Source organism: Thunnus maccoyii, chromosome 14 (assembly GCF_910596095.1).
Source record: "Thunnus maccoyii chromosome 14, fThuMac1.1, whole genome shotgun sequence".
NCBI classification, from domain to species: Eukaryota; Metazoa; Chordata; class Actinopteri; order Scombriformes; family Scombridae; genus Thunnus; species Thunnus maccoyii.
In genome coordinates, this window is record NC_056546.1 from 2896938 (window position 1) to 2920199 (window position 23262).

A 23262-nucleotide genomic window follows, 5' to 3' on the forward strand; every position below is an offset into this window, starting at 1 on the left:
CACGTGGTTCTGTGTAAGACGCTACTGAGCATGTGCAGAAACGATAATCAAATCAGCACAGGGTCGAGATGTCGGGACTTTTACGGGTCAAACTCCATATTTCTAGTTCGTAACGCAGGCTTTCTTACAGCCTCCATGACCACGTTGAGATGATGACATCATTATGACATCATCGGTTTGATTTCTCACATTATACATAAATAGATCAAATGTGTTTAAAACTTTTAAGGATACAGTCCCGACCAACTGGAACTCAGAATAGTTGTCACACTTCCAACTGCTGAACCAATGGCAGCGCGAGTCCTTCATGTAGGTGAACATTCCTGATAAAACAAACAAACAAACAAACAAACAAACAAACAAACAAACAAAAAAGAAAGTTAGCAGAGCAGCATGAATAATCAAACCCATCAGACAATAAAGCCACACCAGTTAATAAACTGGCCAGTATGAGCTCATTGCAGATATAATGATGTATGAGTCAGCCAATAAATGTCCAGAAATTGAAGCGCAGAGATGCCAAAGATATTATAAGTATAGTTATTTTATTTAAGTAGTAGTAGTGACAGTTTTATTTGTTAGTTTTAACTGAGCACAGCACATTTCTGGGTTGCAATTGTAAAATAAAATAAAATAAAATAAATTGAGGGAACCTTTTTCTGTTATGACAGATAAATTATTATTATTTTTTAAAAACTCTCAAATATCAAAATCAATAACAGCCACAAAAATCCTGTTTTTTGGGGTCGGACTGTATCGATACGGTCATAAGGGAGAGAAACAATAGAAGCACAGAGGAAAGAAGGAGGCCAGCCAAACTCAAACGAGGCCACGGACCTTTGCATGTTGTTCCTCATCTCTCTCTCTCTCTCCTCTCATTTCTCGACCGTCAGCAACATAAAAAATGCCCACAAACATAAAATAAACAAACAAAAAAAAACTAAATCTAAAAAAGGGAAACGATACGAGAAAAACATGGAAGGAAAGAAGGAAAAGGACACTAAATGAGGAACTAAGGAAGCAAATTAACAAACCAAATGAGGGATTATATACCTGAGATAGAAAAAGATAATAATGGAAAAATGAAATAAACATGAAAAAGGGAAGAAAGTACTGAAATCAAACAACTTTTGTAGGGAAATTACAGATTCTGAGCCTAAATTTATTAGATGAATATTTCATTAGAAACTAATGACATCACTCCTCCGCAGTCTGGATCACCTGCCGACACCTCGTCAGCAATTCACAGTCGGTGTTGAATATCTGTTGAGCGTCACAGAAAGATAAAAGGAGTCGATCGGGACGTCGTTGTCGTCGCCACGGCGGCGGCGGCGGCGGCGGCAGAATAAACTCCGACCGGAATCATCGTGAAGCTTTTTCCAGCTCCGACTGAGAGGAACAGCAGCGGTCTGTTCGCCGAGCGGAGACACACATCTGGACCCCGCTTACATCTCCCAACACTAGACACTGACACGGCTTCACACATAAAACAGCCTATGTATGTGTGTGTATGTGTGTGTGTGTGTGTACACCTGCCTATGTGCTGCTGAGTGTGTGTGTGTGTGTGTGTGTGTGTGTGTGTGCGCGTGCGGGTTTGAGGTAGAGTCGGGGCTTTCCCTGCGCCGCTAATGAGGGGAACACAGCTTTCATTGAGTGTGTTGCTTTGGGCAGACGTCCCCCTGGCACCGAAAAACACAGACGACCGCGGAAAAGATGGAAAGACGATGGAAAGAACAACTCGACTGCAAAAAAAAAAAAAAGAGAGAGAGAGAGAAAGTAAAAGAGAGAGAGAGAGAGAGAGAGGGAGGCAGATGCACAGACGGACGTCAAACTTGGTTTCCATCCCAGTATTTTTATGCAAATTCATATGTAGTGAACTAGAAAACTAGAATTTTTATATCAACATTATAAAAAAAAAAAAAAAAAGGAGTTTACACTCACATGTGAGAATGTTGCTTGTGGTTAAAGGAAAAATATTGGAGCAACAGTGATGGAAACACACTTGTTGAATCAAAAAAAAAAAAAAAGTGGGTCAGGGAGAAAGTGCAGCTTGAGAAATGTTTCAGTCATACTGGACTTCCTGAAATGATGCCCGAACCACAAACTCCCAGTCGCTCAGGCCCCGTGACTCTAATTCACTCCTTCTATGGACATTAGCTGCTGCCTCTGACTGTTGCTCAAATTATGTCTTTTGATGTAATCAAGCAAAGTCAAGGTGTGTGTGTGTTATGTATTTAGCAGTCTTATGGCCTGAGGGGGAAAAAGTCTGCTGGTTGATGATGTGAGAGTCTTGCAGCTCCTACCTGAAGGCTGCAGGGAGAACAGGCTGATGTTTGTGTGGATGTGATGGATCTTTATATGATTTGCACCATGAAAAACAACAGCTGGGAAGAAAGTGTGTAATAGATCAGCTCCATATTCCCACCGATGTTCACCAGAAGTCCCTCACTACTTTTTAAAGTCGGCGACTGGAAGCGTGATCGAAAAGTAAAGATGCCAGAGCAGCTTTGTAGCATGAAATCTATTTACAAATGTATATAAATGCATGTATTTATTAACACTTGGCATGCTTGTGTGTTTTTCTTATTTCTCCTCTGAAGTCTGTTCAGCAGGAGAAGAAACAATTTTTCTTCTACAAATATGCAAGATTCAGGAAATAAAGATTCCAAATACTGATTAAGTGGCGTATTTTCAGTTTTTATATCCCTTTATTTGATTAACAGGCTTTTAGCAGAATCACTACACGTCATATATTATTTTAAGAATAAGTCGGGTTACTCAGAAATCCATCGTTTTGCATGTGAGTTGTATTATACATGTTTTAGAATAGCATTTATTAAAAAAAGTGTCCAAATGTTTTCTATACATATATATATATATATATATATATATATATATATATATATATATTTGGATAGAAGAGTGTGTCAGTGTTCCAGGAATATAAGAACCATGTTGATGGGACATTAGGAGTCTTAATAATGTCAAAAAATGATATTAATGGTTTTTTGTTGGTATTCTTTGTGTTTTATTGGGGATAATCTGGTTCCAAGTCTTGGAACTACAGTACCCATAATACTTTGGGGGATAATGTCGGTGTGAGTTAGCTGTGGGCTACACCTGAATCCTGTTTATTTAGCCGACATTTGTTTACATTGTCGGCATGAAAAGCCCTGCTGAATGAACTGTTAGCACTTCCTGTTGGAACTTCCTGTTTGCACTTCCTGTTTGCACTGTGATCATGGATGTACAGAAAACTATCACTACTGAGACACTGAAGAAAACACAAAACGTGATGATTATAAGACAACAGCTGCAGTTAAAGCGTCTTTTTTAAATCGACTTTGATTTTTGGACGTTTACATCAGAGATATTTACAGTCCGACTTATTGCTGAATCTGCGTATTGACACAAAGTGCTTCCATTGGGTGGAAAGGGTTAAATGAGTTAAGTAGCCATAATGTATATGTGACTACATTGAACATACAGTAAATAAGTTGCAAACATGTAACATGCTGTAAGACAAACAAAAAGTAAAGCCAATCAATAAACAATATTAGAAATGATCTGCTGAACAACACGCGGCTTGTTCCTTTGGACGTGTGAACTACAACAGCAACACGGTAATCTGGGTTTAGAGATAACAAAGTGAGCAGGACTTCCATCTGTGCACGACTGCACAGCGTCAACACAAACGCCGCCAGATATACGCAGATATTCCCACTATAATATCTCTGTAGGCTCACAGAAACATAGCACATTTACAACATTTCACATTGTTGGCAACTGCTCCACAGCATTTAACACTTTAGTTCAATATTCACTTAACAAGTGGAGTGAAACTAAGAAGTTATTTAGTTAGAAGTTAATAAAGAATATTTCCTCTAATAGTGGTATCAGGCCTTTACTGGAAGCAGGCTTATATTAGAGAGAGATCATTATTTCTAATTCTCTGTTTGATAAGTATATTTGCTCATGTTTTAGTACAAAACCTCCTTGTTTTCTGATCTGCTTCCATTAAATTTTTGTAACGTGCAGAACAATAATTCTAGCACTGAAAATCCACCTGGAACGTTTTGCACCACTTAGCTGCAGCATGCAGGTAGCACGTTCATGGATCTCTGTTTGCCAACTTAGTTACCCTGGTTACCCTGGTTACCCTGGTTACACACGCTCATGTAGTGTTGCTGCCGTCGTTATCATTAAAATATGCACCATTATCTCCTCCGTCTCCCTCCCCTCTCTGTGATTGTCTGCTAGATGGCTACACATGTACTCATAAAACTGGAGTCACATCCAGGTAACTACTACTTATGTTTAACTGTCATTAACATTATATAACAGGCACCAGGAGTTTATCCACCCTTGTTTTATACCCGGCCTGTTTTTGTCTGGAGGAAATACGGTACTCAAAGTTTTTAGCTTACTCCTTCTTAGAGAATGGGAGCAATGGTCAACTTCACAGTAGTTCCACTGGATTTTAATGAAAGTCATAATAAAACAAAGGAAGAAACTTCTTAAAACACTCTTTAAGCACCTCACCTTTATGTTTCATAAATTAAATTCACAAGTACGAGTGTTTAGCCGTCCACCACGGAGGAGCGAGACTGAAACTTTTCAGAGCCACCTTTTGAAGACTGTGAGGTAGATTTCTGGTGGCGTATTAATTCAGCATGTGGCAGCTGAAGGAGAAGAACTGAAGAAAATAAAAAAAAAAAAACAGAGGAAGAAGGGAAATGAAAGAGACAAGGAAACACAAACAAAGCGCCAAACAGAGACAATGAGATGTGGAGATAATTAGAGTCAGGCAGCCAGTAAAGACGGGAGAGTAAACTAAAAAGAGAAACAGACTGAAGAGAAGAAGAGAGTCATAATAAGAACTAGCTCCGGTCTCAAATGAGTTTGCTGCTGACTTTCCAAAACCAACACTGACCACTTTTCCCAGCCATCCGACACTTATTCCTGCTGCAGTTTTCACCGACCTGAAAACTCATAGCGCTCGTCCGCTGAGACCTCCAACTAATAAAAATGTACTTTCCATTTTTTATCCAATAAAAATCTGATTTTCTTTCCACTTGATTTCAATAAAGAACGGCTCGACTTTCCATTGAGTTCGCATCAAACGGGATTGTCTTCTCTGTTATCTTTATTCACACTTGATGAAGCCTGTTTCATGGATATAGTTCATAGTTGAGTAAGAATGACCTCCCGGTATGACCGCCAACGCTAAAACTGACATCCCAGACTTTTTCTGGGAAGTTTGTCTCACCGTAGTCCGTGTGGAAGATCTGTCGCACCAGCAGCAGGAACCACTCCTTCGTCAGGCCGCCCATGTCCAGGCCCGCCTCCCCGACAAACGTCACCCTCAGCTTCTTCTTCAGGTCGCACCGCTTCCTTGTCAACTTCGGGAGGAAGAGGAGGAAGAACAAAAGACAACAGATTAGAAAATGAAGCAGTAATACTAATCTTGTCACTCACTCTCTATCATGTATAATTAATTCACTGTCACACAATTTGCAAGTAAACACAGTTGTTGTTTTACAACCTCAGAAATAAGTATGAATGCTGTTTGTTGGGTTCATGTTTTTCCTAAACGTCTGCAGACCGAGCTCAGAACCACACGGGCCTGTCTTCAAGATTAAAAGACATTTGGGTTGAACCTCACTTATTTAAGAAACTTATTTAGATTCGAGGATTCATGTTAAGATTTATAGTTGGGTTTAGTTCAGAATAAGCATTTAACATTAGAGGATAAAAGCTTCTCTCTCTCTCTCTCACCACAAACTCGCATGTTTTTTCCACATTACAAAACATATTTTCAAAAATATATTTTTCTCCTGTCATCACATCCTCAATAAATTCCAGTTTCCGAGACATCTCTTATTTTTTCATTATCTTTGTTTACTAATTACAACCTAACAATTAAACTCCTGTATGTGATTTTTGATAATAATCTTATTAAAGGAGACATATTCTGCACATTTACAGGTCTATATTTTTAATCTGGGGCTCTACTGGAATATCTTTGCATTATTTAAAGTTTATACTGGTCCTTTATGCAGTTCCTCAGTTCAGCCTCTGTCTGAAACAGGCCGTTTTGGCTCCTGTCTCTTTAAGACCCGCCTCCCGATGAGCCCACTCTGTTCTGATTGGTCAGCTTCAGGAAGCTACATCAACAAACCATGAAACAAACTACAGTAGCAGGATTTCACTACTTGTTCTCGTCCTTTACTTGAAATGGAAACTTCTCAAATCCATCCGTACATGTTCGAGCTGAAATCCGATCCGAAATATGAGAGCAGACAACGCAAACAACATACTGAAAAACCTTAGCAACAACCTTAGCAACAGCTGCTTGTGGGCATGTGCAACAAGCCGACATCAGCTTGTCGGCAAGATAGAAAAAAACATCACAAACAAAGCGTTCAGGTGCAGGCTGAAGCCCTGACCTTTGACTTGCAGGCAGCACTTCTACATATGTTCAGCTCAAATCATAAAAGGTATATAAATAACAAAAAACCTTTCAAACAAATTAGATTTGGCCCTGAACAATCACAACACTTGAACCTTGAACATAACTCAACAAAAAAAAAACAACCCCTGACTTTAAGTATCTCAGTATTTTCAGACAGGAAACAGCCCCAGTTTTTTAACATCTGTGTACTAACCTCATCCAGTGAGTCGCTGAGGAGTTGTGCTCGTCGTACTTTAATGTTGAGGAACAGAAGGTTCATGTCCACTCTCTGCCTGCGAGAAACCTTACTGACCAGACTTTGCTGTCAAACACAAACACACACAATAAAGTCAGCAGACAAACATTTCTACACAACCTTTCTCCACCTGCGTTCTATGTCTTTCTTAGGAAAAAGGGACATTTTTAGAAAGTGAGGACATTTTTTTATCTGCTCCTCACTTCTTCAAAGGGCTGTAGGTTTAGGTTGAGGTTATGGTTAGGATATTATTTAAATTATTAAAGGGTGTGTATCTCACCCTGGCCTGACTGATCATCTGCTGCTCCGAGTCTTTCTGGATAATGGCTTTCTTCACCACTGTCGACAGGATGAAGGGAAATTGACAGAAAGAGAACCTGTGGGAGGATGAGAAGAAGGTATTTATTTTACAAGTTTATTTTTAAATATATTCACTAGAGCAGGTTCTGCACGCTCCAGATGAGCAGAATCCCCCCGTCACACTAGCCAGGGACTTTCAGAGCTGATTCCTGTTTGAACTGTAAACTAAACTCTGGATCCGTTTCTTTTCTTTTTTTTTTTATCAGACGTTAACGAGCCGTGACGCAGCGTGAAGCAGACGTCACGGCTTCTGAAAGTGTTTCCACAGCTCTTGATAAACTGCAGCAGTGGGAACGTTACTTCTCTCCATCTATTCCTGCTCGGGAGGAGATAATACTCCTGGTCTGACTTCCAGGAATCTTCAGAAGCGGCTAACATCACTCTTGGTAAAAGCTAGCGTTATGTGTCGTCACATCTGTCATCTTATTAGCAAGCAAAACCCAAGACTGTTTTCTCCGGGAGAACTCGCTACTCGCAGACGTAGCTGCGGGAACATTATTTAAGTTGACGGTGAGAAAATTTGAGTTAAATCTCCAGACATGCTGACAGCATCAGTCAGCATCTAAAGGTAATTAATGTTCTGTGTTCGGTCAGCTGTTACACACACACACAGTCCAGGTTCATACAGCGATATTGTCTGGAGTAAAGCAGCCGTCCTCCTGATAAATCCTGAACTCCATCAGTCTAAGAAAAATGACTTCAGAAGCTGTTTCCCCTGCAGAGTTTCATTTACAACTACAGTCTGTAAACGTCCCACAATATTCACACGCATGGAAACGTTTACAATTACTGAAAGCAGCCTCTCTAATCTTATCTTACATCTGATATATCTGCTCGACATAATTTAAAAAGCGATAAAGCCTGCAGGGACCGGTAGAGGTGGAGTGTTATGTCCACAGTGAAGCGTCTGCGTCGTGTTTCGGCTCTGTCAGGAACGTCTGGTTCTTTTCCCCGCTCCGCTATCTTTACATGCAGGGTCTAGTGTTGTTGCACAGTTTAAAGATTTAACTATAATAGTTAACAGCTCAGAAAAGAAAAAAAAACCTAATATGAGACTTTTTTGAAATGGTCAGACGGGGATTTTTTTTTTTTTAAAGCTGAGAACTTTTAGTCACAGGATGAGTCATGATGGGAGAAAGTCAGTAAGCTTGATTAACTGGATCTACAGAGAGAAACAAGAGAAACATCTGACCTGTTTGAGTTGCCGTAACTCTGCCAGGTCCTGTACTCCTCCATGAAATCTATGTGCTCCAGAGTGATGTTGTAGAAGTCGGTGAAAGGCATGATGGGAGGAGAGGAGACGCTGTTGGCTGCGTCTGAGGAGAGAGAAAGAGAGGAGGAAAGCCGACGGTTTATTCGCTACATACAATAAATCCGCGAGCGTAGGGGTCTGTGCCGCCCTCAAGATTGGTTAGGGAAGGCTGATCCGCGAGGCTCAATCCCCCCATGGCGCCGAGCCTAGTAGCGGGGGCCCAGAGGAGCGAGCTGCTGGCAGACCTGAAGGTGTGGGTGGAGGTTTGTGGTGTGATCGGTTCCTGTAAGTTAGGGAGGCGCATGTCCATGATGATGGATTTGTATGTGAGTAGCGGGACTTTGTAGTCGACCCTGAAGGAGACAGGGAACCAGTGCAATGAAAACAGAATGTTTTCACACTCTCATCAGGGATCCTGGCAGCGCTGCTCTGAATGTACCAGAGCTTCTGGATGCTCCTGCCAGGGATCCATGAGAAGAGCGTGTTGCATTAGTCCAGTTTTGAGGAGATAAAGTGAAGAGAAGGTGGAGTTTAGGGATGTTTTTGTGATGGTGGAAAGAGGTTTTGCATAGATGTCCTCTATAGTCATCAGCTGAGGGTTAAACCTAACAACCCAGATTAGGAGATGAGGAGGAAAAGGAGGAGGAAGTGCCGATAAGGAGAGCCTAAGTGTGTGTGTGTGTGTGTGTGTGTGATACTCACTGAACAGGCCGAGCACTTTGGTAGCGGAGGGAATCCACCAGGAGCACTTGGTCAGAGGAGGAAGTTCGTCCGGTTCTGCAGGAAAAAGACGAGTGGAGATGAACTGCAGGAGGCGCTCTACCAGCTGCCTGAAACGCCTCGCCGAGAGCCTGACACACACACACACACACACACACACACATAAAAGTTAATATTGGTTAGCATCAGCGACTTGGCAGGAGTCAGGACTGCATAAACTGCACATATCCTGAAATATACATATGCACAAAAATAGACGCTTGCACTTAAAGAGAGAAGAAAAATAGCAGTGTTGGACGGAGAAATGGGGTTTTTTGGATTTGAGCGGAACTAAACCGAACTTGTAATTTGAAGCAGTTCACTTGTAAATCATCCTTCAGGGCTCCTTGTTCAGACAGAAGCTGCCCTACTACATCAGCTGTGTCAATGCTTGGAAGGCTGTGTATGACAATTTAAAAGAGATTTAACAGTGATATGAATAAAAAAAAACCTCACGCAAATTGCAAGAAGTTGTTTGTACACTAGGCTGGATGTGGAAAATGTCTTCGGAAAACGCCTCTATTGGCTGCCATTCCTATACGCATCACCTTTTATCTGTGATGTGACATTATGAACAGTAGTTGTTCCATGAAAAACATTTTAAAAAAGTTGTTTTTTGTTTTAGTTTTCATGCAAAAGAAGGACACAGCGTGATTAGATTTGTATTTCATATCCTTTTAATTAATGATTTGCAGTTGGACAATACCATAGTAATAAAGTATATAGTCAGCAGGTTTGAGAGGGAATATGAGGATCCGGATTAAAAACAAAGCCGGTTGCTTAAAATGACTGCAACTGCTGCAACTTTGCCAGAATCAGGAGGTTTGTACCAAATGACAAGGAAAGGAAAATAGTCATTAAATCACAGAGCCGTGTGTGAGATTTGCGTAACGAAAGCCAGCCAGAGCAAAAAGCATTTCCCAAAGATGGAAATACTTAAAATTTACATTCCCGTCTCACAATCGATCACCTGCTAACTCTGCTGCAGTGATGACATGACAAGACCCACTGGCCCACACATCCAAAACTTATTTACAGCTCCCAAATCACACATTTCTCTCAGAGGGCTTTTCAATCTGTTCAGCATCCAACAAGCTCTATTACTTGGATCTGGTTCGGACGAGGGGGGGAAAAAACAGCGAAAAGACAATACAACAACAATACACAAGTGAGGATGAAGAAATACGCCTTTGTTTTAACACTGCTGTGAAAGGAACTGATTCACTTTTTCATTTCTTTGACACACGTTTCAGTAGAATTTGGTGGAAACACAGTTTGTAAAGACAGGTAGAAAAAAACAGATAATAAAGTGGTGGCAACTTTGTGTGCAAACCAACATTAAAAGTTTTATAAAAACAGTCAGACTTACTTTTTGAGCCAGTGGACCAGGAAGTGGTGGTCGGCCTCAGACAGAGCTGCGATCTGCCTCAGCAGGTGAGCGTAGATCACGTAGGTGCTGGTGCTCGAATACTGGGGGTTCTAGACACAAATAACAGAATACGTCATTCTGTGACAAAGCTAATCAGTCACATATTTGGTTTACAAACATCTGACTGCAGAAGATCCAGCTGCTGAACTGAACTAAAGTTAGATTCTCCATTTATGTTGCGGGACAAAAGGCGTCCAACAACACAACGCTCAAAACTTTAAACGTCTGCATGCTGGCAAAAACATTTAAAAAGATAATGCCAGTACATTACAACTTGTATTATACTTTTGTAGATTTTAGCATATTTTATATCAGTAATAATGACATTTTACACACTAAGTTAAAGGCCGAGATCTGGGAACACAGTGTAACCACTAAGGGTGTCTTCAAACCTCTGGTTCATTTCATCAGGTCAGAATCAGCGGATGAGTTGGTGTTTTCTCCTGTATGCAGCGAACCAAAATGCATCACTAAAAGCTACTAAAACGTGAGAATGTTCTTTCATGTTGTTGGTTGGGAGTGCGAACATAAAGGAGGAAGCGCAAGGAACATACGTTAGTTTTGCCCCTGTAATTGTACAAGACTGGCAGGCTGTAAGACCAATGAGACCCTCCTCACCCCCCCAGGCCAAAAAAACTGACCAAATATCCATTAAATCGGAAATCAATAGTGTTTGGGAGCCTCTGTACAGCGCTGTTCCAAAATGTAAGTTAACCTTTGTGTTTTTGCCCAGGAAACTCCTGGTACCTTTTAAGGAACAGGGCAGTGCATAACATATGTGCGCGTAGCGGGTGAGAGAGCGAGCGGCAGAAAAGTGACGGTGAATGTGAACGGTGGAGAGGAAAAGGTTAGCAGGAAGTCGTCAGTCTGGCAGTAAATGTACAGTACAGACTACAGCGTGTCAGTTAATAAATGCTACAGCTTGTCAAGACCAAGATAAGTTTCGGCTGTTGTTTCCCCAACTGCTGGAAAAGTGAAGGGAGTTAGCTCCAAGGTTAGCAACAATGGGTTAGCTTAACCTGAGGACGCTAAACAGAGAAACATTGTACGTTGTTGCTACGTGATAGCAACTGCTAACGGGAACCATTTAGCTCAAACTTGTAGCCTTGTAGTCTGTCAGATGGAGGTCGGATCACGTTCCCACCACCACAAACTGATCCAGATTTAATTTGTGACCCGACTGCTGTGACCACTTCCTCAAAAGGGTCTCGGTGCGGTTGTTTCAGTCAGAGCTGATGATGATTGGTCAGATGTCAGATGCGTCCAAATTAAACGTGCCAAGGAGGAAAACGATCCAGAGTCTGAATTCAATCGGATTAGACAACACGGGTTTGAAATCGCTGCGTGACGTTGGGTTGAATATCAGCTCGTCGGGTTTGGAAAGTTATAAAAATGACCCGACACAGCAGTCCTTAATCTGAAGAAAGAAAAGTTTGGCGGGTTCGGGGGATTCAAAGCGATTGATCAAGCTATCCAACAAGCACGTCAGACAGAGTATACCGACCTCTTAAAAAGAAGTCTGACAGGTCGAGAAACACAAGCAGACGTGGTTGGAAACAAACCTCCATGTTAAGACAAATTTATTGTGAAGAGAAATCAGTGGAGAACAGCAACAAAATGCCCCGTCAGGGTAGAAACGGACAAAACTATGAAAATAAAACCCAAAGTTTCCAACAAACTCAATTTGTCAGTTCCCCCCCCCCCCATGTGACACGCAACATACTCAACACTCACAGTTAGAATTACCAGTAAGTATGAAACAACTGGGACACAGTGAGGGTCATGAGCTTGTCAAATAATGTTCATCTGGTTTACAACTACAGGATCACGGGGAAGAGAATTTGTCTTTTAAAAAAAAAAAAAAAGAGTGAGATTCAACTCTGGATTTAAACGGCTGTTTTTTGTGGTTACTCCTCTATTTTCTCCTTAAGAACATGACTCATGTTGACTTTGAGAACATAAGGTTCTGTGTTGTTAAGACTGCTGTTTGGATGCAATAAAACAAAAAAAAAAACAAAAAAATTACATAATGAGTGAGATAATCACAAAGAGCGTCATTTAGTCTTTACAGCGTTTTAACAGAGATGAAGAAGAAGGAAGAGAAAGAGAAGAGTTGAACGTGTAAGCTATAAAGGAGGGAGAGTCGTCATCAGACAGGAAACCAGCAGTCCTCAACTCCAACATGACCTCACCCATTCCCAGTATGTGTGTGTGTGTGTGTGTGTGTGTGTGTGTGTGTGTTCTCCTGAGAGCTGGAAAACGAAGCGAGTCCTCAAAGTCAAATGGGACAAAAATCAGACGTTTGGCTTGTGTGTGTGTGTGCTGATGGAGCGTAGAACCACAGTGGAACTACTGTAGATTCCTGTCTTTATCTGATTCTAATTCCCACAACCATATATGGAAATTAGACTGGAGAGAGAGAGAGAGAGACAGAGAGAGAGAGAGAGAGAGAGAGAGAGAGAGAGAGATCAAAAATAGGATCAAAAGAAGGATCAAAGAAAAAAAAAAAAACCCACAAACAGAAAAAGACAGAAACGGAGAGGAGAGAATAAAAAGACAGGGAGAGTTACTTTCTGTCCAGAAATTAAAAATGATTGGAAAGAAAGATTTTTAAAAAAAAGGTTATTATCGATCAAAACTGTCACATAAAACACATATACTGAATCTATGGTTGTGACCGAGCCGACAGATTTCACAAAACAGCAAAAGGACATTATATATATATATATAAGACGCTATATAGGCCGATCCGGCGGTGGAATTATGGGTTACGCTCTCAAAACGCTGCCACAATTACTGCAGTAAGAGATTTGGAACCGAATTCACACCGACAGCGAAAGCGGAGACGTTTGGGTTAATCACGGTCGGCAGTCGTTCCACCTGATGAGAGTAGTCTGTGTGTGTGTGTGTGTGTGAATGTGGAAGCTATTCAGCCCTAAAAAGCACTAGTCTGAAATTAATTATAAAACACACAGAAGACACCCAGTTTGGGAAAGAATAACATGAAAGTTGTGCTTCTGTCCAAACTCCACAGAACTCTGAATGTGAGAGCACCGAGAGGAGCAGCTCATTAAACCCAGAATTACTCGCTAGCGTATGATTAGCCAGTCTCACCTGAACCAGGATGAAATAAGCTCGCAGGTCGTCTTTAGTCCGAGGCCTGAAAACAGAAAACACACACACAAAACCTTCAGCTGTTATATCATCATAATGTCAATAACTGGATGTTTGCTACATATCGTTTTGGTCATACATGGTAGAATAATTTAAACTAAACTAAACTCTCATTTCTTAACCTGTCAGACTTTCTTTTAGGGTGTAAACCTGCATTATTTGGTTGTTTAGGCAGATCTGAACACACACATTCACACCAGAGAAAACAAACTGATGTATAGATTCAATAAAAATGAAAGTCAATCAAATCGTCAGGTGTTCTCACCCTTTCCACTCTCTCAGCAGGCTGTTGATGATCCCTTTCAGCACTGACTTCTGGATGTCCTGAGGCTAAAACACACACACAGCAAAACATTTTCAGTGTTCAAGACAGACAGAACCAAAAGATCGAAGCAACATTCCTGAACGTCAGAGACCCACAAAGGTCTGAAGCAGCTGTGGGGAAAAAATATACTGTTACAGTTTCTTGTTTATTTGTATCAACTGGCAGCTTATCGAGTCAGTCAGCGAGTATCTGGAGCTAAACTTATACTGAGGCTCAGTTACACACTTAAACGCACAATATGTAATCTCAGCCGCTAGGGCGTCTCTCAATCAAAACAATAACAAAAGACGGAGTGAAGTAGCAAGGGATCATGGGAGTTGTTGTCTTCGTTGTTGCTGCTGCTAACACTTGTTGGGTTTATTTCTCTTTTTAAAGCTGTTTCACCTAAAAAAATCAATATTTCTCCGACGATGTTCAGCGACCACCGGACTTCCTGGAGGGGCTGTTAGCCGAGCTGCTGCTAACGTTTGTCCAGTTTATTTCTCTGATAACTTAAGATCCAGACGTCCGATGACTAAAATCCTTCTTCCGGCTAAAAGATATAGTTAAAAACAACCTAAATTTATCATGAAAATGTGGCTTAAAACTGAATAAAAGTCCATTTATAACAGTTTGTGTGGAACAACCACAACGCCGATGTATTATCTTGTATGTGTGTAAGTTACTCTTTGGTAGACGCCATCGTAGCGGACAAACACAGCGCCGCCGTATGCATCTTGTGCGTGTTTACTCTTTGGTAGAGGAGGTATGACGCCATCGACAGGCGACCAAATGAAACGGTCCGTTACTTTGATTAAATTACAGATTTCTCTGAGTTTGAAAACTGTTGGAAACATTTGGGATAATGTAAGTACACAACTCAACAACATATATAACATAGGTCTAGTTGTTTTTAGACATTTTAATGTGGAATAATGACATATTATAGCTTTAATGTCATGATATATCCATCGGTTTGGTGTCTGTGGTTCAAGGAACTGCACCCAACAGCCAATAAATGTACAGAAGAAGAAGTTTGATGATGAGATATGAGCATCTTCTTCTACGTGTCTGTAGGCGTGACCTTGTTATGTAAAAGAGTCCGCATGCTTACTGTGCTGAGCAGCGCGTCGTAAACGGCGTTGACGAACTTGGCGTTGACTCCTGAGTCGTCTATGGTGTTAAACGATCCGTTCGCCTCTCGCTGGGAAAGAGAAGGAAAGGGGGAATACGAGGAAAGAAAAGGAAAAGGGGGGGAGAGAGAGAGCATGAGAAGGGAAACAGCAGAGAATGAAAATGCTTTCCCATCGTAAAACAGTTATGGCGTCTGGTGAAATTTTAACAGCATCTAAAAACAGTTGTCTCACAACAGGCAATCTGCTGAGAGCCAGACTCTGCTTGTGCGTCTGTTCGTGTGTTCTACCTTGAAGGCAGCGTTGATTTCTATGAAGGAGTCGAAGGTGGTCAGGTAAAACTCTCGGACCTCCCTCCAGTCACCCGATTGGACGGCGCGCTCTATGTCCTCCCTGGAAACACAAACACAAACCACTCATTTGTTTTAATGGGTGTTTGGAGCTTCAAAAAGGTGAGGTGAGTTTGGGTTTTGGGGGTTACTCACTGGAACTCCTTGGTGGTCTTGGTGCGCAGGGGGATGATGGGGTCGGAGGGGAACGGAGCTTTGACCTCTGGAGGTAGAGTGTCAATGGAGAGTCGCTGCTTCTGACGAACGTCGCTGCATATTGGAGGCAGCTCTCTCCCTGAGCGAGACATACAGAAACACAGGAACTCCATCAAAAAGAGGAGAAATAAAAATGAATTGATGGACTTTTCTTTTTATTGGTTCTGATACAATCAATTGGGGACCCAGATGGGTGACGTCAATTCTTTTAGGAAATGAAAAGAGAGAGGCTTTCTGGATCTAAGGTCTTTGCACACCAAGTCCGTTTTTTTCGTCCGAAATTGTCACGTTGTGTCGATCACGTTTACACACCGATTCCGATTCCGGAGCAGGTTCGATTTTCTGTGGGGGGTTTTTGCATCCGTCAAAAGCCTTTACAGAGTTGTTTGTACACTCAGAGCCACCGTACACGCAAACAACACAGCCTGGAAACACTGATACTATCAGCTCTAGCAGAGAAGTTATACACAGACTGATCACAGGACGACTATTGATCATGATCTTGTCTGTATGTTGCAGCGTTTTGAGGCTAAACCCTGAATATCTGCGGGTCCAGTCGATCACCTGTGATCAGGTTCAGGATCAGTTGGATCATGGAAATCGGTGGTCTCCTCTTTACTGTGTGGTTCTTTCTTGGACCACAAAATCATCCTCACTGCTTGATGACTCCATTTTGCCGCGTATCACGAATTTTCACAACGAATATAGTAATAAAACACATCGGACTCAGTGTGCGAGGCTTCTGTGTGTGATGATTTTTGTCGGATGACGGATTAAAAAAAATGTATACGAAAAAAACCGACTTGGTGTGCAAAGACTATTAAAATCTCAGAGGGGGAATTAATAAAGATGTTAGAACTAGAGTCATTTTTATGATTATCTAAGAACAGTTTTGTTGTTTTTGACTGTAAAATCTGTTTTAAACCTTCAGCCTGGTTTTTAATGTTATCCTTATTTTGCGCAACATCCTTCAGAGGCTGGAAATTCATAATTCTAGCTCTCATTGGATAACTTCTGCTGAGTACATACAGCCTGTGTATTTTTTTTCAGTAAATCATTCTGATAGCGGCGCCGGGCTGAAACATGTTGGTGACATAAAGACAGAAACCATCTATTAAATGTTCCTGTAGAGCAGAAGTGAGAACTGCTCGAGCCTCATCGATCAACGTCCTGACCAATCACAGCAGTTCTTGATAGTCTCCAGACTATCTGTGATCATCTGTCCACTTTTAATGCTGTTGACTGGTGTAAATGGTTAAAAAACATTCAACACAATTAATACATGTTCATGATAAATCTGGATATAAATATGATGCTGGATATGATCTATTCAGTTTATCATCTCTGTCATCATCACCGTCTGGACTATGAGACGGTTCTGAGCTACAGCAGCTCTCACACATGATAAAAACATGCAGATATGGAGTCAAATGAAGACATCAGAATCATGATAATACACATGAAGTCTGTTTATTAAGTGTTGATGGTTAATCTGGTTAAATATTCATAATTAACCTGAACAAAAATCATGTTCTGCCTTATTTCTGTTAAATATCTCCTCCTCCTCCCTCATTAAAAGAATCCTGGACACTGTTGTGGAAGCGCACACAAGCCTTTGATGTCTTAAAGCTGAGAAGGTTTACTGAAGTACTCGGCAAAGCGGAGAACTGAAACATCAAAGTCATCTGCAACTCGGATGCTGTCTCTTTCCGTTCTGCCTCCTGAAGGTCTGAGTCTTTATCAGCCTAAAATATGAAAAATTAGTCTGATTGGTTCACTAGTTTCTAAACAAGGAACTGCATTTTACTCGTGTCAGTTTATGTCACGTTGCGTGGAACTTCAGCAGTGTTGGTTTGATTGTCTGACTGCGTCGATAGAATCGACGCGTCCATCTATCTGTGTTGTCTAGGAAAGCCTCCTCCGACCTTAGTGACCATGGCGACGCCGATTTACCCTCTATCAGAGAGGTTTCTGCTTTCCCCAAAACATCACAGACAGCTGGAGTCTCAAGGAGAGGAGAATATGACCTCAAGGCCCAGACTTGACCAAGTGTGACCCCTAAAGATAGAAAACTCCATAACAGACACAAGATGTCTTTACTACAGAAAAAAGAAAAAACAAGTTGATTCTCCATGGAAGTGCGCTGGAGGCTTCAAGTTTCCACATCCTATATGTGCGACCTGCATACTGGATCGTGATTGGCTGCAAACTAGCCATGATGTCATAAATCATGCTGATAGTCCCAACTCTTAAACTTTAATATAAGCGCGGAGAAACTTTCCATTTTCAGCAGATGATGATGTGAAAACAGGCTTCTAGTGTCAGATTCTGCTCTCACAGTGAAGCTCAAGCATCACAGTGAAGTAAACAACAAGAAAAACACATTTTCCACATGTTTGGATTCAGACTACAGCGTGACACCCTGTTTCAATTTTCTTAACTAGCTGCATTATCACAGCTGACTGAGCTACATCAGCTCTCACACACACAAGACCAGAAGAAGTTTGACTCTACATTATTTCTAGTCGACTTGCTGCCATTTTTTTTGCTGTACTTCATGTTTCAGATGCACCACATTTAAGGAGAATGAAAAAAAGGATTTATTAATCAGCCAAAAGTAGTCAGCACTTTGATAAAAACATCAAATTTCTGACAAATGGAGCATAAATTTCTACTCAACCAACAGCAGATCTGCAGCTTTAAAGACATTCAAATGAGAGAAGAGAGTTTGTTCCTGTTTAGAAACATGTAAGAAACAGAGCAGGAGAAAGAATGAAAAGAGAAAAAGTGAGACTGACACGCACACACACACACACACACACACACACACACACCAACCACATAAATGCATAACCAATAGCTATTAACCGTGATCTGTGTGTAATCACAGAGGACAGGCTGCACTACGTGACTACGATTCCCTACAATGTAAAAAACACACACACACACACACACACACAGTCACCCGTCCTCCCACACTTCTGACCATCCGTCCATCCATTCTGTTTATAATTAGCCTCCTATTGTCTCTGTCTCCACGGTAACAATAGTCACCGCCGGGCCTGTCCAGGTGCATTATGGGAGCTCATTCTGTAGGCGTGGACAGATTGCAAAAGCAGAAGATAAAAGGGGACACGAGCACAGGCGGATAAATTACACTGCTGCTCTCTTTTAAACAGCAGAGGAGCTGGAGATGAAACGTTCGCCCTGAAGGTGGCGCTGCAGGTGAGGTCATAGAGTTATTAAAATAAAATAAAAAAAGAGTTCAAAGAAGCAGGGATCTGTTCAGGAAACTCCATGTGAACACAACACTGTTATATGGTATCATCACTTTTTAAGTTGACAGCTGTTTATTTCCACATCCAGCAGTTACGGAGCAACATTATCATTCATGTGGAGTCGTGTTTCTGTCCACCTGGTGAATGTAAGTCCAGTATTCACTCTCTTTTAGCTCTGTTTTTAACTCTCTACCAACTCCTGAGGGAAATATCTGGCTCTTTAGCTGCTAAATGCTCCACTATGTTCACCAGCTAGTCTACAGCTAACTGTGTCTGCTGAGCAGGTGGAGAACAGCGGCTTTTTAGTGCTTTTACTCTGAAAACAGCATTACGATATCTCTGTTTTTACTCTGTTTAAGCACTTTGTCAACCTCTATTTTCAAGTGTCATCAAATAAAGTACAATATTTATTATAATATCCAAATTTCACACACAATGTGCCTCACAGCTCGACTGCAGCAACAGTTTAAAACACATTCAAGCTATTTTACAGCAGAGGTCCCCAACCTTTTTTACTCCACGGACCGGTTTAATGTCAGACGAGGTGCGGCGGATAAATACAACAAACAAATAATACGACCGGCGTAAAAACTGTGGTATTTTCTAAATATAATAAAAAACCTGAATCCACCGTGTACTCGTATGCAACTTTATTAGCAGCGTCCTCATAACATTGCGCCAACAACATAACATGAGTAACATCCTCTCTGCCCCCCTAACGCTCTCTGGTCGCTATGGTAACATTTAAACATGCCTTCAAAATAAGATACACCACAAAAACAAATATAAAGTGCAGTGGGAGGCCTGAGCTTGTTTCTCTGCAACCAGACGGTCCCATCTAGGGGTTAACGGGAGACAATGACACCTGAAGTGTGTTGCTTATGTCCGGTCTACTCCTGTCGCGATAAATCCATATTTTAAGTAGGACTCCTGGTATTGTCTGTTAAATGCAGCTTTCTTTTTCTTAGAAGTCATAGGCTCTTCTTCTGTCTCCTCACTGGGCCTTTTCCCCTTCACAAAGAAGCTTTCCATAGATGTTTGTTTTTTACTCGTTTTGCTAGCTCGTGGGTTTAATTTCAGCGGTAACGTATCACGTGACCGAGACAAGCGTCTTGACATGCATCAAAAGTAAATCATAGATGGATGTAATCGAGAGAATCCGCTCATTTTTCAAAATAAAATATTGTTCAGACTAATAGATAACAAATAAAACGGAAATAATGTCAGTTATTTATTCTTTCTGTGCAGCCCGGTGCCAAATGACCTACGGACCAGTACCGGTCCGCGGCCCGGGGGTTGGAGACCACTGTTTTAGAAGACAATAAAAACACATAAAATCTATCAAAAAAATATATAGGGAGAAAATTATACAATTAAAAGAACGCTTCCTCTTTGCCTGGGTGGAAGGAGGTGCAATGAGAATTGTATGTGACTTTAATCCAAGCACATAAATGACGTCAAAGTTTTTAGACGTATAGTGTAAAATAGCTTAACAGTGATACACTGTGGTCCAATATTGATACACATCTAATATAAGTTTAAAAAAAAAGTTCAAGGAAATGACTCCAAAATGAGTGTTTGGTGACTGAATATCCACATCACATCTCATAGCTTGTTGTGGATCAAAATGCTGTTCAAGGTAAAAAAAAGGAGACACCAACATCCTGCATATTTCCATGGCAACTTGGTCATGAGATGTGTTTATTAGATGTTTAGTTGATGGAAGTAGATTGAAAATGGACGAACAATAAAAGAACAGCTGATCAGAGCAGGAAGGAGGACAAGACAACACTCTCATCCTTCCATCTCTCTCTCCACCTCCTCTGCTTCTTAATCACTCCTGCACTGTCAGCTTGTGCGTCACCCAATTTAGTCCTGACAGCAACAAACCTCCGTCGTCATGACGCCCTTTAATCAGAAGAGTCACCTTCGAGACCTCGTCCTCCTCCTCCTTCTCTCTTCTTCTTCTTTTGTCATCACTCTTTGATGTCTTTTGAAGGGCGAAGACGACAACCGTGTCATCTTCCTCCAGTGTCGTCCATTTATTCATGTTAATTGTTCTTTTTAAAAGTTGAATAAACAGACTGAAGATGAGATGTTAAACCCAGTAGTTTCATCCACTACTGCAGGAAACCAAACAAGGAGATTGGTTGAGACTGGAGATGAACGTCCATTAAAAAGTCTGCTGCTTATTTCAATAATTACATATTTATTAAATGATAAAAAACAGCAGCAGATAAGCCAACACACGTTGGTCAACGAGGACGTGCAACATGTGTATTCTGACAGTTTTACTTGAATGCAACTTGACCTGATTCGTGCAGATACTGTTTATAATGGTTTGGTTTTATTCTGACATAACATCTGTATAACATACTTACATAGTTCAGTTTATTGTCTGTAAATCCATCATGAGGCTGATGTTCGCGATTTGAACGTTTCTTAAACATTTCTCAGCTTTTATGGAACTTTTAAAAACTGATTTCATTGATTTTTTTAGTTTATTTCAAATTTTAGAATATAAGAGACCAGCTTTCTAACAAACTGATCTTTAGCAACATAAAAATATGACAGTAGATGAACTTTAAACTTGAGAGAAACCTTTTTAGGAACAAGACAATAACCAGATATGATAATAATACGACCATTATGTGCTTTTACTCCATGCCGTTCCCTCCGCTGTCGCCGTTTCCTGCTGCACTTCCCCAGTTTCCTGCTGAGATCAATTGACTTTTTGAATCTTTTCCACAACAAGCTGAACTTTCATGCCAGTGTTTCTAGAAAAGGTGTCAGTGTTTTTTCACCCCTGAAATAAAACTCAGATGGATCTCTGCTCGGCTCAGCCTCAGCACACAAAAACCATATTTGACAATATTAAAAGGAAATACAAACCTCCTGTAATACTTTACAGATGAAATAGCAAATTGTGGTGATTATCCAGCAGGCCAGGCGACTGTAACGGACCCGAGGAATGCTACACTATCTTGTGTGTGTGTGTGTTGAATGTTTTCACTTTCATATGGTTTTCATTTGGGGCGGAGGTTTGCATAATTATTCTGGCATCGGTAGCCGTGGTGACAAAGCGGGCTGGTGAGCGCTCCGCTGGGTCTGCGTTCTCACGGCAGTCAGAAATAACCTCGCCTTTAATGTCAAAGAAAAAGGCGAGGAAGAAACCTTTTAATGTCAAGACGCTGACGAGGAAATAAACAATACCGCCATGTTTGTCATCTTCCTTTTTCTCTGTTAGAGTGACAGTTAAATGCTTTTATTTTCCTAAAAACTTAATTTGACGGAACAAAACTGCAGTAATTTGTCATGTTGGAGTGATTTCCTCCATTAAACACATTGATTTAAGCATGAAACTAATTCATTTCAGCTCTTAAATCTACTTGAAACTATTGAAGTGAAATGAAAATGGAAGAAAAAAAAAAAAAGAAGCTTGGACTATGAGTCAGCTGAGGCCTGAATTGCCCCATAAAAATTCCTGCAACTATCTAATTAGAAGTGTGATCCTATGATTTTCTGCATACTGAGAAATTTGAAAATGCAAAGTCATCAAGTGGGAGAAAAAAAACATGAACAGCTTTTCTTGTTCTTTTCTTTTTCTTTTTTTTCCTTTTCTCTTCAGGAGAATTCAGGAGTCGATGCTCCGACGTCGCCGCTAGCAACTGAACATAAACAAAGAGTCTGAGCGTATACGTCAAGCGTACTGTAAACAGAGGAAGTAACACATCATTACATCCGAGCCGAGACAGAGAGCGCACAGCGTCTCCCAGAGAACAAAGAGCGACAGAGCTTTGAAAGTGACTGAGATGGAGACTGATAAAAAAAACCGATAGAAGGATGTGAGAGAGAACTGACTGAAGGACTGTTCCTCTACTTCCACATACTAGATTTAAAGGGGGGAAAAAGCTCCAGTGTTAATAAAAAAGGGTTTTTCTTTGTAAAAGTCACCTCATATGTTGGTGGTTTATTTTTATCAAATGGAAATAAAAAATCTGCATGAATGACAGCGATGAGGTTTGTTTTTAAAGAGACACATAATCCAACCGGTAATAAGCAGAAAAATCATTGCACCTGCACACCTAGAAGACCATGAACCTGCAAATAAAACCAGTATAAATATAAACCAGTATGACTGGAGCTCCAGGAACCAGAGCCTCCCTATGCACTTATTTACCAATAATGTGTTGAAACAGAAAATAAAGTAAAATTTAACCTCACGCTTGCGTTTATTCACCCTAAACAGCCAATTAGCTTTAAGCTAGCGACGCAAAAGATGCTTTGACTGTGTCTGGAGGAGTTCAGCTAACTGGAC

The 23262-nt window shown here is 40.9% G+C and overlaps 1 protein-coding gene across 2 annotated transcripts in view; it reads right to left on the minus strand.

The window, feature by feature from the left end:
* hectd2 (HECT domain containing 2) overlaps positions 1–23262 on the minus strand; it is a 60186-nt gene that overhangs the window by 27290 nt on the left and 9634 nt on the right. For both annotated transcript variants that reach the window (XM_042432745.1, XM_042432746.1), the window contains exons 3-14: positions 15607–15745; positions 15412–15514; positions 15103–15192; positions 13950–14014; positions 13625–13670; positions 10451–10560; positions 9025–9173; positions 8263–8386; positions 6991–7087; positions 6669–6776; positions 5270–5402; positions 235–323 (exon numbers count right to left, since the gene is read on the minus strand). In XM_042432745.1, the coding sequence (XP_042288679.1) occupies positions 235–323; positions 5270–5402; positions 6669–6776; positions 6991–7087; positions 8263–8386; positions 9025–9173; positions 10451–10560; positions 13625–13670; positions 13950–14014; positions 15103–15192; positions 15412–15514; positions 15607–15745 (1253 nt within the window). The remainder of the gene's footprint in view (positions 1–234; positions 324–5269; positions 5403–6668; positions 6777–6990; positions 7088–8262; positions 8387–9024; positions 9174–10450; positions 10561–13624; positions 13671–13949; positions 14015–15102; positions 15193–15411; positions 15515–15606; positions 15746–23262) is intronic.